The 12,889-nt window shown below is 43.6% G+C and overlaps 1 protein-coding gene across 1 annotated transcript; it reads right to left on the reverse strand.

Annotated features, from left to right (window-relative positions):
* Nucleotides 1-330: 330 nt before the first annotated feature.
* Nucleotides 331-12,582, reverse strand: CKS2 (CDC28 protein kinase regulatory subunit 2). The gene is made up of 3 exons (XM_077469984.1): nt 12,394-12,582; nt 2,882-3,009; nt 331-1,047 (listed from the first exon to the last, which is right to left on the reverse strand). The coding sequence occupies exons 1-3, from the start codon at nt 12,450-12,452 to the stop codon at nt 995-997; spliced, it is 240 nt and encodes a 79-aa protein (XP_077326110.1). The 5' UTR covers nt 12,453-12,582; the 3' UTR covers nt 331-994.
* Between the last annotated feature and the right edge of the window lie 307 nt (nt 12,583-12,889).

The following is a 12,889-nucleotide window of genomic DNA, read 5'->3' on the forward strand; positions in this document are numbered from 1 at the left end:
AGCACAGCCATAATGTGACAGGAATGCACGTTCTATAGACTGCAAACAGGCCAGTAAGCAATTGGTATTGCAGAAGAGACATGGGGTTGATTTACTGAAACTGGAGAGTGAAAAATCTGGTACAGCTGTGCATAGAAACCAATCAGCTTCCAGTTTGTCAAAGCTTAATTGAACAAGCTGAAGTTGGAAGCCGATTTGCACTCTCCAGTTTTGGTAAATCAACCCCATAGCAAGTCTCTTCTGCAATAAAGAGATGCATGCTTGCAGTTTGTTAGTTTAGTCACACTTTAAGAACTGAATAGGTAGGCTGTATAGACAAGGCAAGATGTGTTACTGTAAAAATGTGTATTTAATTAAAAATATCTTTTAAGTGTGCAGTCCAGGAAGCTCAAATAAAAACCGCTTATTCTTCATTTAACAGGATGCAGCTTTGCTTTATTAAAAGCACACTTGTTCTTAGAGTTTCATAAAAAAAAAACCCCAGATGATCCAGCCTGTTCTTGGGTACACATAGTACACTTGAAAAACAGCTTGCACTGGATTGTGCCCATCTCGCATTACCCTTGACTTGCATAGAGTAACAAGCATTCTGTTAAAGCAAACAAGAACAAAAAAAAAAAAAAAAAAAAAACAAACGTGAGCACTGCTCTATACAATCCAAAATTTAAACTTCCTTCGAAAATGGAAATAAATCCATTTAACGTTCAATGCACTTTTTGCCATAAGCTATAGTAACATCATATAGATGAAATACATAAACTTTATTAGCTAGTGGTCTAAAGGAGAAAAAAAAATAAAAAATTAGATGTGACGGTAAAACGAAAAAACACAGAAACAGAAAAATAGCAGCTCAATGTAGAAAACACTCCCAGAGCTCCGGTGCTGTTAAGAATACAGCTTGTGCACAGCTGTGGTTGTGAGGGTCATAGTCTTTGTATTCACTGAATACTACAATATATACAGATTGTCCCAAAAGATAAAAGTGAAGAGCAATTCATTTCTGTTGGTCTTTTGGAAGAGGCCTTCTAAACAGGAGTATGTGAGGTTCTATAAAAGAGGGAAAAAAATAAAATAAGACATTTAGCAAAGAAATATTCACTTCTACAAGCTAGCATAATGTGACATCACTTCTAAGATTTGGCAGACATTTCTGGCCCAGCCACCACCCTATAAAACAGCTCTCACACTGGCTACTTGGAGTAGTATTACTATACAAAAACCCAGTTGCGCAAGACAAAACAGCAAAGTATTTAAAATGCTCCTTAAAACCTTATGGCTTATTAGAAGATTAAAAAAGCTTACAAATGTAGCATCTTAGAAAGCCTGAAGTCCAATTTGCCGGCCAAATTTGGTAAGAGAATTACATCATCCAGTGCCCCTGGATGATGCAATTCTTACAAAACGCATAGGGCGGAGCAGGACGACCGCACGGACGTCACCTCGAGTGACTGTTGTGTATCCAGAAGAAGGACGGGTTTGTCCAAGTGTGCCCGACCAGCACATCGGATCTAATAAACCATAAGGTTTTACACTATCGGAGCATCTTTTTTACATGTTATGTGCACCCACCAATGAGGTGATCTGGAGAGTAGCTGGTGAGCAAGCAGGCACGTTCCATGCGCTTTGAAGTTATAGCTGTGCCTAGAGCATATGCTTTTCCTGATCCCCTGTAGTGGGGGATCACAACTATTTGGCAAGCAATTCTCTCTACGTGGATTGCACTTTTTTGGTTGAAGATTCATCTCATCAGTGGATGGACTTTTCTCCTGACTTTTGCACAGGTGGATGTGACATTTCATGGTTATTACTACACAGATTGTTCGCCTTCTTCCGTTATGGACAAAATTTTGGATACTCATGTTTTTCACAAATGTTCATGATTTTTCAATTTATTCACACACGTTATTCACAGTGAACTAAATTTTTGTTTTTTTGTAAAAAATAAAAAACCCAGCAGTGATTAAATGCCACCAAAAGAAAGCTCTATTTGTGTGAAGAAAATGATAAAGATTGTTTTGTTACAGCGTAGCACGACCACGCAATTGTCAAAGTGCGACAGCGCTGAAAAATGGCCTCATGCAGGAGAAGGGGGTGGAGGTGTGTAAGTGCCCTGTAGGCAAGTGGTTAAACTAGGCGCCCTAGTTCTGAAACAGCACGTGGTCTTAAAATCAAACTAATAACTGCTATAAAATCACCCAAAAATATCCCACCTTTGTCCAGGAAATGGCAAAATAAACCCCTTAATGTAAATGTTGGGGGGGGGGGGGCGCATTCAGACCTTTGTCCCTGTAAAGTTGCAACATTTCAACCTTGCAGACCTTGGGCGGCACAGTGGTGTAGTGGTTAGCACTCTTGCCTAGCAGTAAGAAGGGTCGCTGGTTCGAATCCCAACCACGACACTACCTGCCTGGAGTTTGCATGTTCTCCCTGTGCCTGCATGGGTTTCCTCTGGGTACTCTTGTTTGCTCCCACAGGTAGGTTCATTGGCTTCTGTCAAAAATTGGCCCTAGTATATGAATGGGGACCTTGGATTGTGGGCTCCTTGAGGATAGGGACTGATGTGAGTGTGCAATGTACAAGGATAGGGACAATTGTAGACACTCACTCAGGTTGAACTGGATGAACTGGATGTCTTTATTCAATCTTACCAACTATGAACATCCTTGTCAGTTCGTGTATCTCAAAGGCATATTTTGCATGCTAGAAAGTGTGTGTTTTCTGCAGTTGTATAAGTGTATCTTTTCTCTTTAATAAAAGTATTAATACACTACAGGAGGTCCAAGCTTCCCTGGATTATTAGCACAAAAACCTTTAAAAGACCAGGCAAAATTGTTGCCTTTGTTGCCCAGGTTTCTTTTTCCAATCACCATTCCAAACCTACCTGGTTCATGGATCATGTAATGAACCCAGCCAAGGCTTTGTTGAACACCAAGTCTCCGCCACTCCTCTTCAGACATCAGGTGCGTCTTTGGTACCTGCTTTGCCAATTCTTTTGGAAGCATAACATGCCTAGTTAAAGAAAATATAGTGGATTTAAATGCAATCATTTTATACCAAGTCTTTAAAGTGAATGTGTGAAGATTAACGTGCATCAATAGCAAAAATCTGTCCTTAAGCAGGTTTACTTTTAAGGCTACATTCACACTTGTCATGCAACTTTGATGTCAAATGTTGCAAGACAAGGCACTCCCTATGGTTTCCAATAACCATTCATACAAGCAGGACTTAAAGTTGCAGCGACTTTGAAGTAGATCACGCACTATTTGGCCTGATTTTCATGCAACTTGGGGGACGTAGACTTGAATGTTAACCCTCAGAAGTTGCATGAACGTCGCACCTGAAAGTTATACAATGCAACAGTTGTCCATTATCACTAGTCAAAGCCTGGTCAGGGGTGGACTTTGAAGAGTCATTTTGCAGTGAATGGGAAAAATGCGAGTCCCTAATGAAATACAAAGTAGTTTTTATTTAGTTAATAAAATAAAAAATGAAATACTGAATAGGACATTTATATTTCTCAGTCCAGCCCAATAGTTATAACTCTGAGCTCAACTGTTACTAGGCCAAGCATTACTTTTGCCTAAAGTGACTCAGTATCCATGCTGATGGCCACACATGACAAGAACCCGAACCAATAATGGCAATCTACACTATAGACTAAAGGAACTGAAAGAGGAAGTTATATCTTTTTAAGCGCCCCCACCAGGTGGGTTATGACAAACTAGTATTAGTAGCAGGCTTACCAGTCATATGGAGTCCCCCAGCGTAGCGCTGTGACAAATCCAGCAGGCCACCGGCACTTACATCCGGGTCCCGTGCCTTTAGCCACGCGAGGGCCAGGCTGGGATGTCACTACTCCCACATGGCATGGATCGAGGGAGCGCAAATGTTTGCCGAGCTGCGCATGCATGGCTCAGTGAACATGACAGCTGAATGAATAAAATGGTGGTTGTTGCAATATTTTATGTTGCACTGTATTTGCGCAGCGATCTTTCAAATGTAATATTTTTTTTGAAAAAGTTACCAGTAAAGTTAGCCCATTTTTTTTGTATAAAATGAAAGATTTTGTTGCGAGAATCTTGATCTTTTTATTCTAAGCAAAAAAAAAAAAAATTGTGATTCTCATTTTGGCCAGAATCGTGCAGCTATATTAGACAGCAATTTTACTTCCACTTGAAGGGAGTGGTGTCATGGGAGCACTTGTACATTATTGCAAACTAACCTTTGCCCACCTTCAGCAAGGACGGTTCTGTTCTCTCCATCGCCACCATGGAACTCTACCTTAACCCTTTCATGACAGCCTATTTCTGACATTTGGTGTTGATAGAGAATAAAATGGTGTTCGTTGCAATATTTTAATGTCATACGGTATTTGTGCAGCATTTTTTTTTTTTTTAAACGCAATTTTTTGGGGGAAAAGGGACACTTTCATGAAAAAACAAAAAAAGTGTATAATGTGAAAGATGTTACGCCGAGTAAATAGATACCAAACATGCCACACTTTATAATTGCACGCACTCGTGGAATGGCGACAAACTTTGGTACTTAAAGAGAAAGTAAACCCTGATGGGTTTACTTCCTCTGAGTCCCTGCAAAGGTAAAGCATAATGGACTACTATGCATCGCATAGTAATCCATTATGTGCCACTTACCTGACACAGGAGCCAGCGAAGTCACTGCTGTCCCCTGTAGTTCCGAGCGTCCATCTTCTTGGTGGGTCTCGCTGCTCCGGCGCTGTGATTCGCCAGTGCAGCGATGATGTCACTCCAGCGCATGGGAGCCGACACTTGCGGCATATCGCCGCGATCTGCGGCTTACCCAGTGCGCCTGCGCCGTAGACAGCGGTGGCTGTCTTCAGGTAAATATCTCCTAAACCGTATAGGTTTAGGATATATTTCTTGGACTTACAGGTAAGCCTTATGCAGGCCATACACGGTCAAATTTTGAACAAATTCTCTTTTCAAAATCAGAAAATTCTTTTTTTTTGTGATCCGATGATGCCACCATTGATTTTCAAAATTCGCCGACCAAGCCTTCAATTTCACCTCATGTTACAGAAAAGAATTTTCTCTCTGTAAATTTTCTTTATTACATTTCTCGCACGATTCTCCCATCATTGATTAGAAAATCGTTTGCTTTTCAAAAAATTTCCAACATGTCCGATTCCTCAAATTTTATTTCCGCACGAAAATCGTCTGTTGCTGCAGCCCACTAATGGTGCGAAATTCATATGAAAATTCTTATATACGATTTTCGAAAGAAAATTCTTTCGAAATTCGAACCATGTATGGCCGGCATAAATCTAGGCTTACCTTAGGTCAAAGTGGTTTGTAAGGGTTTACAACCACTTTAATCTCCATAGGCGAAGCTTTAATATACATTTTTTTTTTTTTTACACAGTTAACAGGTTAGAGAGTTACAGAGGACGTCTAGTGCTAGAATTATTGTTCTCACCAACGATCACGGTGATACCTCACATGTGTGATTTGAACACCGTTTACATATGCGGGCACGACTTCCGTATGAGTTTTCTTTGCTGCGCGAGCTCGCAGTGACGGGGGCGGTTTAAAATTTCTTATTTTATTTATTCTTTTATGATTAAATTGTGATTATAAAAAATTAATAAAAAAATTTGAACACTTATTGCTGTCACAAGGACCCCAAATCCCTCCTTTGCACTTCAAAGTATTCAGGTCACTGAAAACGGTGTATCTGAATACTGTATATATTTTTTTAAATCACTAACTGCCGGAAGAGCCGAATGGCTCTCTGATCCCACCGGGAGGCCCGGGAAAAGCGGCGGGAGGACGTCCCCTCCCAACTCCTCTGGAATAACAACTGAGCGGCTTTTATAGGGGGGAGGGGTTAAAAGTAGAAGGGCTAAACCACTTTTATAGGTCTGAGTGCACTTTTGCACACCTGTGACACAGAATCAGCTAATAGCAGCTAAAGCCACTGTGAGCTGACATCACAGAGCCACTCCAGGCTCTGGAAGATCCCAACCACATTGACTGCTGGCTCTCGGCCGAGAGCCAAAAAAAAGCTGCACTCACACCATCACCAGCCTGGCGCATCAGTCATTGCGATCAGTTTTCAAACCTAGGCCCCTTTCACACTGAGGCGCTTCTAAACTGGCAGTAAAGCATCGGAGCTCTAATGGAAGGAGATTTCCATTAATATCAATGGAGAGGAATGTTTTTTCACCACCCTGCCAGCCCACTGCCCCAGTGTGAAAGCATTCATTGATTTTAATGGAAATAGTTTTTGTGAGCTTTTAATGCAAAAGGGGTCTTAGAGCTGATGAGGACAGCTGCAGCATAGAGGCAGGCAGGTGTTCATTTTTGAAGATCCTGAGCTTCTCCTTTAGGCTACTGAGGCACATTACAGGTGTTTTAGCGAGGGGGGGAAATAAAAAATAAATAAAAAAGGCACCTCCAAAAGCGCCTCTCCTGTCACTCCAGTGTGAAAGTCAGAGTGCTTTCACACTGGAGCAGTGCGCTTGCAGGACAATTTTTGGGGGGGGGGGGGGTAAAGTCCTGCAAGCAGCATCCTTGCGGGGCTTGCCCCTGCCTATTGAAATCAATGGGCAGCGCTGCCGAAGTGCTTTGCAGACTCCATTAATCCCTTTATCGGCTGCTAGCAGGGGTTAAAAGCGCAGCTAAAACGATTCTAAAATAAGCGGCGCTTTACCGCCAACGCCCCCTGGCCCAGTGTGAAAGTGCCCTTAAAGTGGAGTTGCCCCCCAAAAAATAAAACTACTTAAAATTCTTAAAAAAAAAATCAAAAAAAAATAATTGGCAAAAAAAAAAATTTTTACTCACCTCTAAATACCGGTTGCTAGGGGGTCCCTCGTAGTCTGCCTTCTTCATTGCCCGGGCTGGTGACATCACTTCCCCTCGCGCCGCACATTCACCTGGGACCTGTCACGTGTCCCAGGTGACTGTACGGCGTATCACGGCGCCCTGCGCCGCTCGCGCATGCGCAGTGGGTGCCCGGCTGTGAAGCCACAGCCGGGTGCCCACAGTATGCATGACGGCGCCGCGAGCGGAGCGGGGAGCGAGGGGGGGGCTTCGTTCCCCCGCATCGCTGGAACCCGGGACAGGTAAGTGTCCGATTATTAAAAGTCAGCAGCTGCAGTATTTGTAGCTGCTGACTTTTAATTTTTTTTTTTTAGGGGGTACCCCACTTTAATATTTTACACCTTCACTTGCCATTGGGTAGAGCCAGGGAAGATCTTACAAATTGCTGAGTATACACTGCTCACATGCACGGCAGCCAGCGTAAAAAGCTAGTGAAAGGGCAAGAGGCTTTGGACAAAAAAAAAAAAAAAAAAAACGTAGACAGCGGCGCGCAGGCGCACTGAGCGCGCCGCGGTCAACGGCGATATGCCGTGAGTAGCGGCTCCCGTGCGCATGAGTGACTTCATCGCGGCTTCGCCGAATGACAGCGGCGGAGCGGCGAGACCCACTGAGAAGATGGATGCGGCGGACTACAGGGGACAGCGGTGACTTCGCTGGCTCCTGTGTCAGGTAAGTGACACATAATGGACTACTATGCGATGCATAGTAGTCCATTATGCTTTACCTTTGCAGGGAATGAAAGAGGAAGTAAACTCATCAGGGTTTACTTCCTCTTTAAGATAAATGTACATACTAGATTTTTTGGCAAGGTTTAGCCAAAATCATTTTATATGAAATCTGTAGACAGAAAAAAAACAAAAACAAACAAAAAAAAAAAAACACACCCCCACACAACAGGACTTCAGGGAAAAAAAAATAAAAAATTAATATTAATATTTAAAGTTGAAGTCCAGTCAAAAATGAAAGTGTTTCTATGTATATGTAAAATATTTTGTTATCTTTGACATTATTCATTTTCTGTATAGCCAATTTTGTCGCTTAGAAAGTTTAATCAAAAGCTAGACAATCAGCTTCTTCAGGGACAACCTGATTTCCTTATTTATGCATGGGGGAGGGTCTCGCTTCCTGAAAATGTTGTCCTCTTCTACACGCCCCTGCACCTCCTGTCTTCATAACCTCATTTTGGATAGGGAGAGACCTATCCAAGGGACATTTGGCTGGTAGGCTGCCTGAAGGCCTTTCCAGGAGCCAGAGAGCAGCGTAGGGTCAGGACTGCGGGCTAGTAGTCCAACTAGAAGTAGCAGTTCAGCCGGATGGGGAACCAGCTGTGGTCAGAGGTAGAGGGGGAAGCTGTCACCACTAAGGGACGGACCAACCACCTTGTTCTGATGCAACATGCTGCAGATTTTCTAGTGTACAACCAACCACGTGGTTGTCTGCATGGCACTGGGATGGGCACAGTGTGCATGACGTGGCACACGCCCAGCTGAGGGAGCTACAAGTGAGTAATGAGTTTAAGGCTCCATTTCCACTAGTGTGACATTTGACACAAAGTCGTATGACAAGTCATAGCCCATTGATTTCAATGGCAAACGTTCTTATCTATACGAAATTGAAAAGGTGCCTGCGCTATTTTGATGCGACTTTGACCCAGAGCGTAAAGTTGGATCAATGCTGCACAGCTTTGGAGTTGCACTGGTGGAAACGTAGCCTAAGGCTAGAGTGCAACTTTGATGCAACTTTATCCTCTGGATAAAAGTTGCATCAAAGCATTGCAGGTACCTTTTCAAAGTCGCTATTTTTAAAGTTCTAGATGGGAACAGTGCCATTGAAATCAATAGGCTGTGATTTGTCATGCGATTTTATGCATGACAATTTATACTAGGAGCCTAGTCTACGTTTCCACTATAGCAACCACAAAGTTGCACAATTTAGAGTGCGGCTTTGAACTTTCTGGATCAAAGTCGCATCAAAGTAGTGCAGGCACCTTTTCAAAGTTGCTGATTTCCAAAGTCGCATAGATGGGAACGTGTGCCATTGAAATCAATGGGCCGTGCCTTGTCATGTGACTGTCACAAGTCGCATGGCAAGTGACACTAGTGGAAACAGAGCCTTAGTGTGGTTGCCTGTATTATGCACATTGTAGACTGGGAGCTAAGACCACAGAGCACTTCCAACTACACTGACAGCCCTACCAGCTCCCTTCTCCTGTACACAGCAATATTGTATTATGTGCACCTTCCATGCCCCCTCCCGTGTGGATGGGGCTTTTTAGGTCTTCATTTTCTCATGTATTAGGATGTACAATGAGAAAACACTGGGCAGGAAGTGGAACCTATTAGGGATGCACCGATTTATTTATTTTTTAAGTGCTCGCTGACACCACAACTGTTTTGTTTTCACTTTAGCTGTCAGCAATATTACAAAGCATTGAAAAGTTATTTACAAAACGCAATTGATTTTTTTTAAATTGTGCTTTTTCAGTGTGAAAATAAATGTCAATATACATTTGTAAAGATATTCACTAACAGAGCAAAAAAAAAGTTCTCATTGTTTATAAACGTGAAGAAAAAAAATAAATAAAAGTTAAATGGAAGAAAATAGGATGTTAATTAAGGCTGATTAGAGTAAAGGGTTAAACAGAGGAACATTTGTTCATCCCCTTGAACTGCAGATGAAGAAACAGAAAGATAGAAATAAACAAAGTTTTTTTAAATTTTAGTGGCTGAGTAATGTTAATAAACATTGCCGGCTGCCTTTTCTTTTTTGACAGCTCTAATCACCTGACTTCAAACACTTCAGCTGTCAACAGGGGAGACCCACTGACAGCTCAAAGAACCGAGCCTGAAAGTATCAGTGCATTTGCACAAGTACTGATACTTGTGCAAATACTAGTATCAGTGCCGATACAGAGTATCTGTGCAACCCTAGAACCTATGATCAGCTCCTCTCATCCTGTATATGCCCACTGGCTACACAGGTAGTGTCCCTCCCAGGAAGTGATGTCACTAGCTTTCAGTAACCACACCCACTGGCAGATTTTTTTCTCAGAAAAGTACATTCCAAGTCATTTGACGGCACTGGATTCTGCAAAATAAAAGTAGAAAAAGGGATCCTCATTTTGAGACATAAGGCTGAACTTAGCTCACATTAATGATTGCAGGGGATAAGTGTTAGGGTGGACTTCCACTTTAACCATTTCAGCCTTGGAAGATTTTACCCCCTTGCCGACTAGAGCACTTTTTGCGATTCGGCACTGCGTCGATTTAACTGTCAAATTGCAGGGCCGTGCAACATAACACCAACACAATTTACGTCCTCCCCCCCACACACAAAAATAGAGCTTTCTTTTGGTGGTACTTGATCACCTCTGTGGGTGAGAGAGAATTTTTTTTTAGAATATATACACCTCAGTTTAGACATTATATAATATATATATATATATTCCCCCCCCCCACCAAAAATATTGCAATAAGCATATATTGATCGGTTTATAGCATCTACAAGATGGTGGATAGTTTTATGGCATTATTTTTTTTAATTGTCTTTTTATATTAGTAAAGGATCTGCGATTTTTACCGTGAGTGTGACATTAAGGCGGACACTTGACACTATTTTGAGACCATTGTCATTTATGCACTGATCAATGCTATAAATATGCACAGATTACTGTGTAAATGACACTGGCAGGGAAAGGGTTAAACACCAGGAGCGATCAAGGGGTTAAGTGTGTCCTAGGGAGTGATTCTAACTGGGGGGGGGCCTACCACTGACATGACAACGATCACTGCTCCCGATGACAGCGAGCAGTAGATCCCTGTCATGTCACTAAGCAGAATGGGGAAATACCTTGTTTACATAGGCATCTCCCCATTCTGCAGCCCCATGACAAGATTGTGGGACAACAGCAGACAGTCTGCGGGACTCGTGGGTACGGTCACACTATACGCGACGGGCGCACACCGCCCGCTAGCCCCACCAATTGAAGGGGGCGTACAGGTTTGCCCACCGCTGCCATATTGGTGTGCAGCGGTCAGCAAGTGGTTAAGGAAGAGCATTCTGGTTCAAGATAAGTACTTGCTCATATGGCCCCTTCCACACAGGGTAGACTCTGCCAGAATGCCACCTGCTTAGCGGGGAATCTGTTCGCTGAATCCTGCCAAGCAGATTGAAGCTTATGCAGAGAGAACACAGGCACAGCCCGCACTGCTCTATGGGTGGTCATACAGTGAAAGATTCCCAGCCACCTGTTTTTAGCAGATCAGATGGGATGTCGGCAGGTATAAAAAAAATAAAAATAAAACCACACACATGAAGGTTTACACCTGCCTGTTCTAAGAGAACCGATCGGGTCCACCTGAACCATACACACACACACACACACACACACACACACACACACACACAGCACAGGGGGAGGCACCCAGGGTCACATTAGAGGACTAAAAGGCCCCTATGTGATGAAAAACAGATTGCAATACACATTACATATTTCCATGCATGCCAGACAGAGCAATATTCCTAGCACCAAACAAATTCTGTAACACTAAACTGATGATCTATAGGGGGCTTTTAACTACTTGAACTCAGGAAGATTTAGCCCTTTCCTGACCTGCCGCCATTGCATGTAAGGGAAAACGGCAGTGAAGCCTTGCGGCTTCACAGCAGATTCCCTACTGTGCATGCGCAAAGCATAGAGCGCTTTCAGAATGCCATGACGGTGGGGAAGGAAGAGGAGGGGCGAACGTGTGACATACCTTGTCGTGGCAATGTCCGACAGAGGTGGACTGGCACCTGTCAAAAACCAGGTACTGCTCAGCCCCCCCCCCCGAAAAGGAGCCAAATGTGACACTGGGGATGGTGAAGTAGACATAAGCAGAGCTGTCAATTTTGGGTGGAACTCCACTTTAAAAAAAAAAAAAAAAAAAAGTGTTATTTGAAGTGCTTTGACATCCAGATTTCTGGCCAGACATGAATACCATCTGGGACAGTCACTTTGTGCATCCCAGGAAGCTTTTGGGCAATCCAATGGAATGGAGAATGTTGCCCACACTTACCGTCATTTTCTTTGAGGTTCATTAAGTCGGCCGATAAATCCTGAAATGACAGGATTAGCCCCAGGAAACGTGCATTGACCACAGCGTGCCATCGGGGCTGGCTGCCTCTTCCTTCCTGCTTGGTGTAGCTGGGCCCCCTAATAAAACACCACGTTGTATGTCATTGGAGAACCAGGAAGAGACATGCAGCTCTTGATGACACGAGACTATGGCAGCACACGGCCTGGGTTACATAGAATCAATCCACTGGGCATGCGTGGATGTTTATGGAGGAGAAGCCAGTAAGGGAAGAGGGAATAAACAAAAATACAGCAGGGGTGTAGGAATGGATGAAACACGTCAGAACCGTGACTTTGCCTGTATAGGAAGAGGCCACTGTCCACGCTCCTAGAGCCGTGTGTATCCGCACAGCAGGCCCAGCGGTATTCAGTACAAGGAGGACACAGAAGGAAGTGCGCAGCCCCAGCCCTCCTTACCTGTATTCGTATTTCTCATCCGTGTACTTGTCCGAGTAGTAAATATTCTTGAACGACATGATTACGGCGGAGCCGCACACCACACGCGTCCCACACAGCACACAATGGCGACCGCTCAACGAAACGGTTTATCTGCGTAATCACCGCTGAAACTCCGCGATTTGAATTGCGCTACGCCAGCCTCTCATTGGTTCGAAGTCTCCCCTTTCTCAGCCAACGAGGCCAAGCGTCATGACTCATCCCTACGTCAGCGTACTAGCGTCTAACCAATCGCAGCCCTGTTGCTAAGCCTTCCCTGAAGACAGCCCCGACCATAGGGTAAAACCGGGAGGAGGAGCTATAGGAGGCAGGGTTTCTTGGATGACTGCTGGTTTGTTCAGGGATAGATTTCCTGTGGAGAGTTAGTTCTAGATAGTTCGGGGGGGAAAGGAAGTGATAGGTTGCTTGCTTTTCGCTGCAGGGATTCAGGGAATGAGTAGGCGGGTTGGTACGAACG

This window comes from Lithobates pipiens, unplaced genomic scaffold (assembly GCF_037356315.1).
Source record: "Lithobates pipiens isolate NorthernLeopardFrog02 unplaced genomic scaffold, aLitPip1_a1.2 Scaffold_11, whole genome shotgun sequence".
Classification (NCBI taxonomy): Eukaryota; Metazoa; Chordata; class Amphibia; order Anura; family Ranidae; genus Lithobates; species Lithobates pipiens.

What these genes read in the sequence shown, in the direction of transcription:
- CKS2 (XM_077469984.1), bottom strand. Translation starts at nt 12,452, where the DNA reads ATGTCGTTCAAGAATATTTACTACTCGGACAAGTACACGGATGAGAAA. An exon ending in GATGAGAAATACGAATACAG is followed by an intron (nt 3,010 to 12,393) that starts GTAAGGAGGGCT and finishes TTCTTTAACTAG; the next exon opens with GCATGTTATGCTTCCAAAAG. An exon ending in TTACATGATCCATGAACCAG is followed by an intron (nt 1,048 to 2,881) that starts GTAGGTTTGGAA and finishes CCTCTTTTATAG; the next exon opens with AACCTCACATACTCCTGTTT.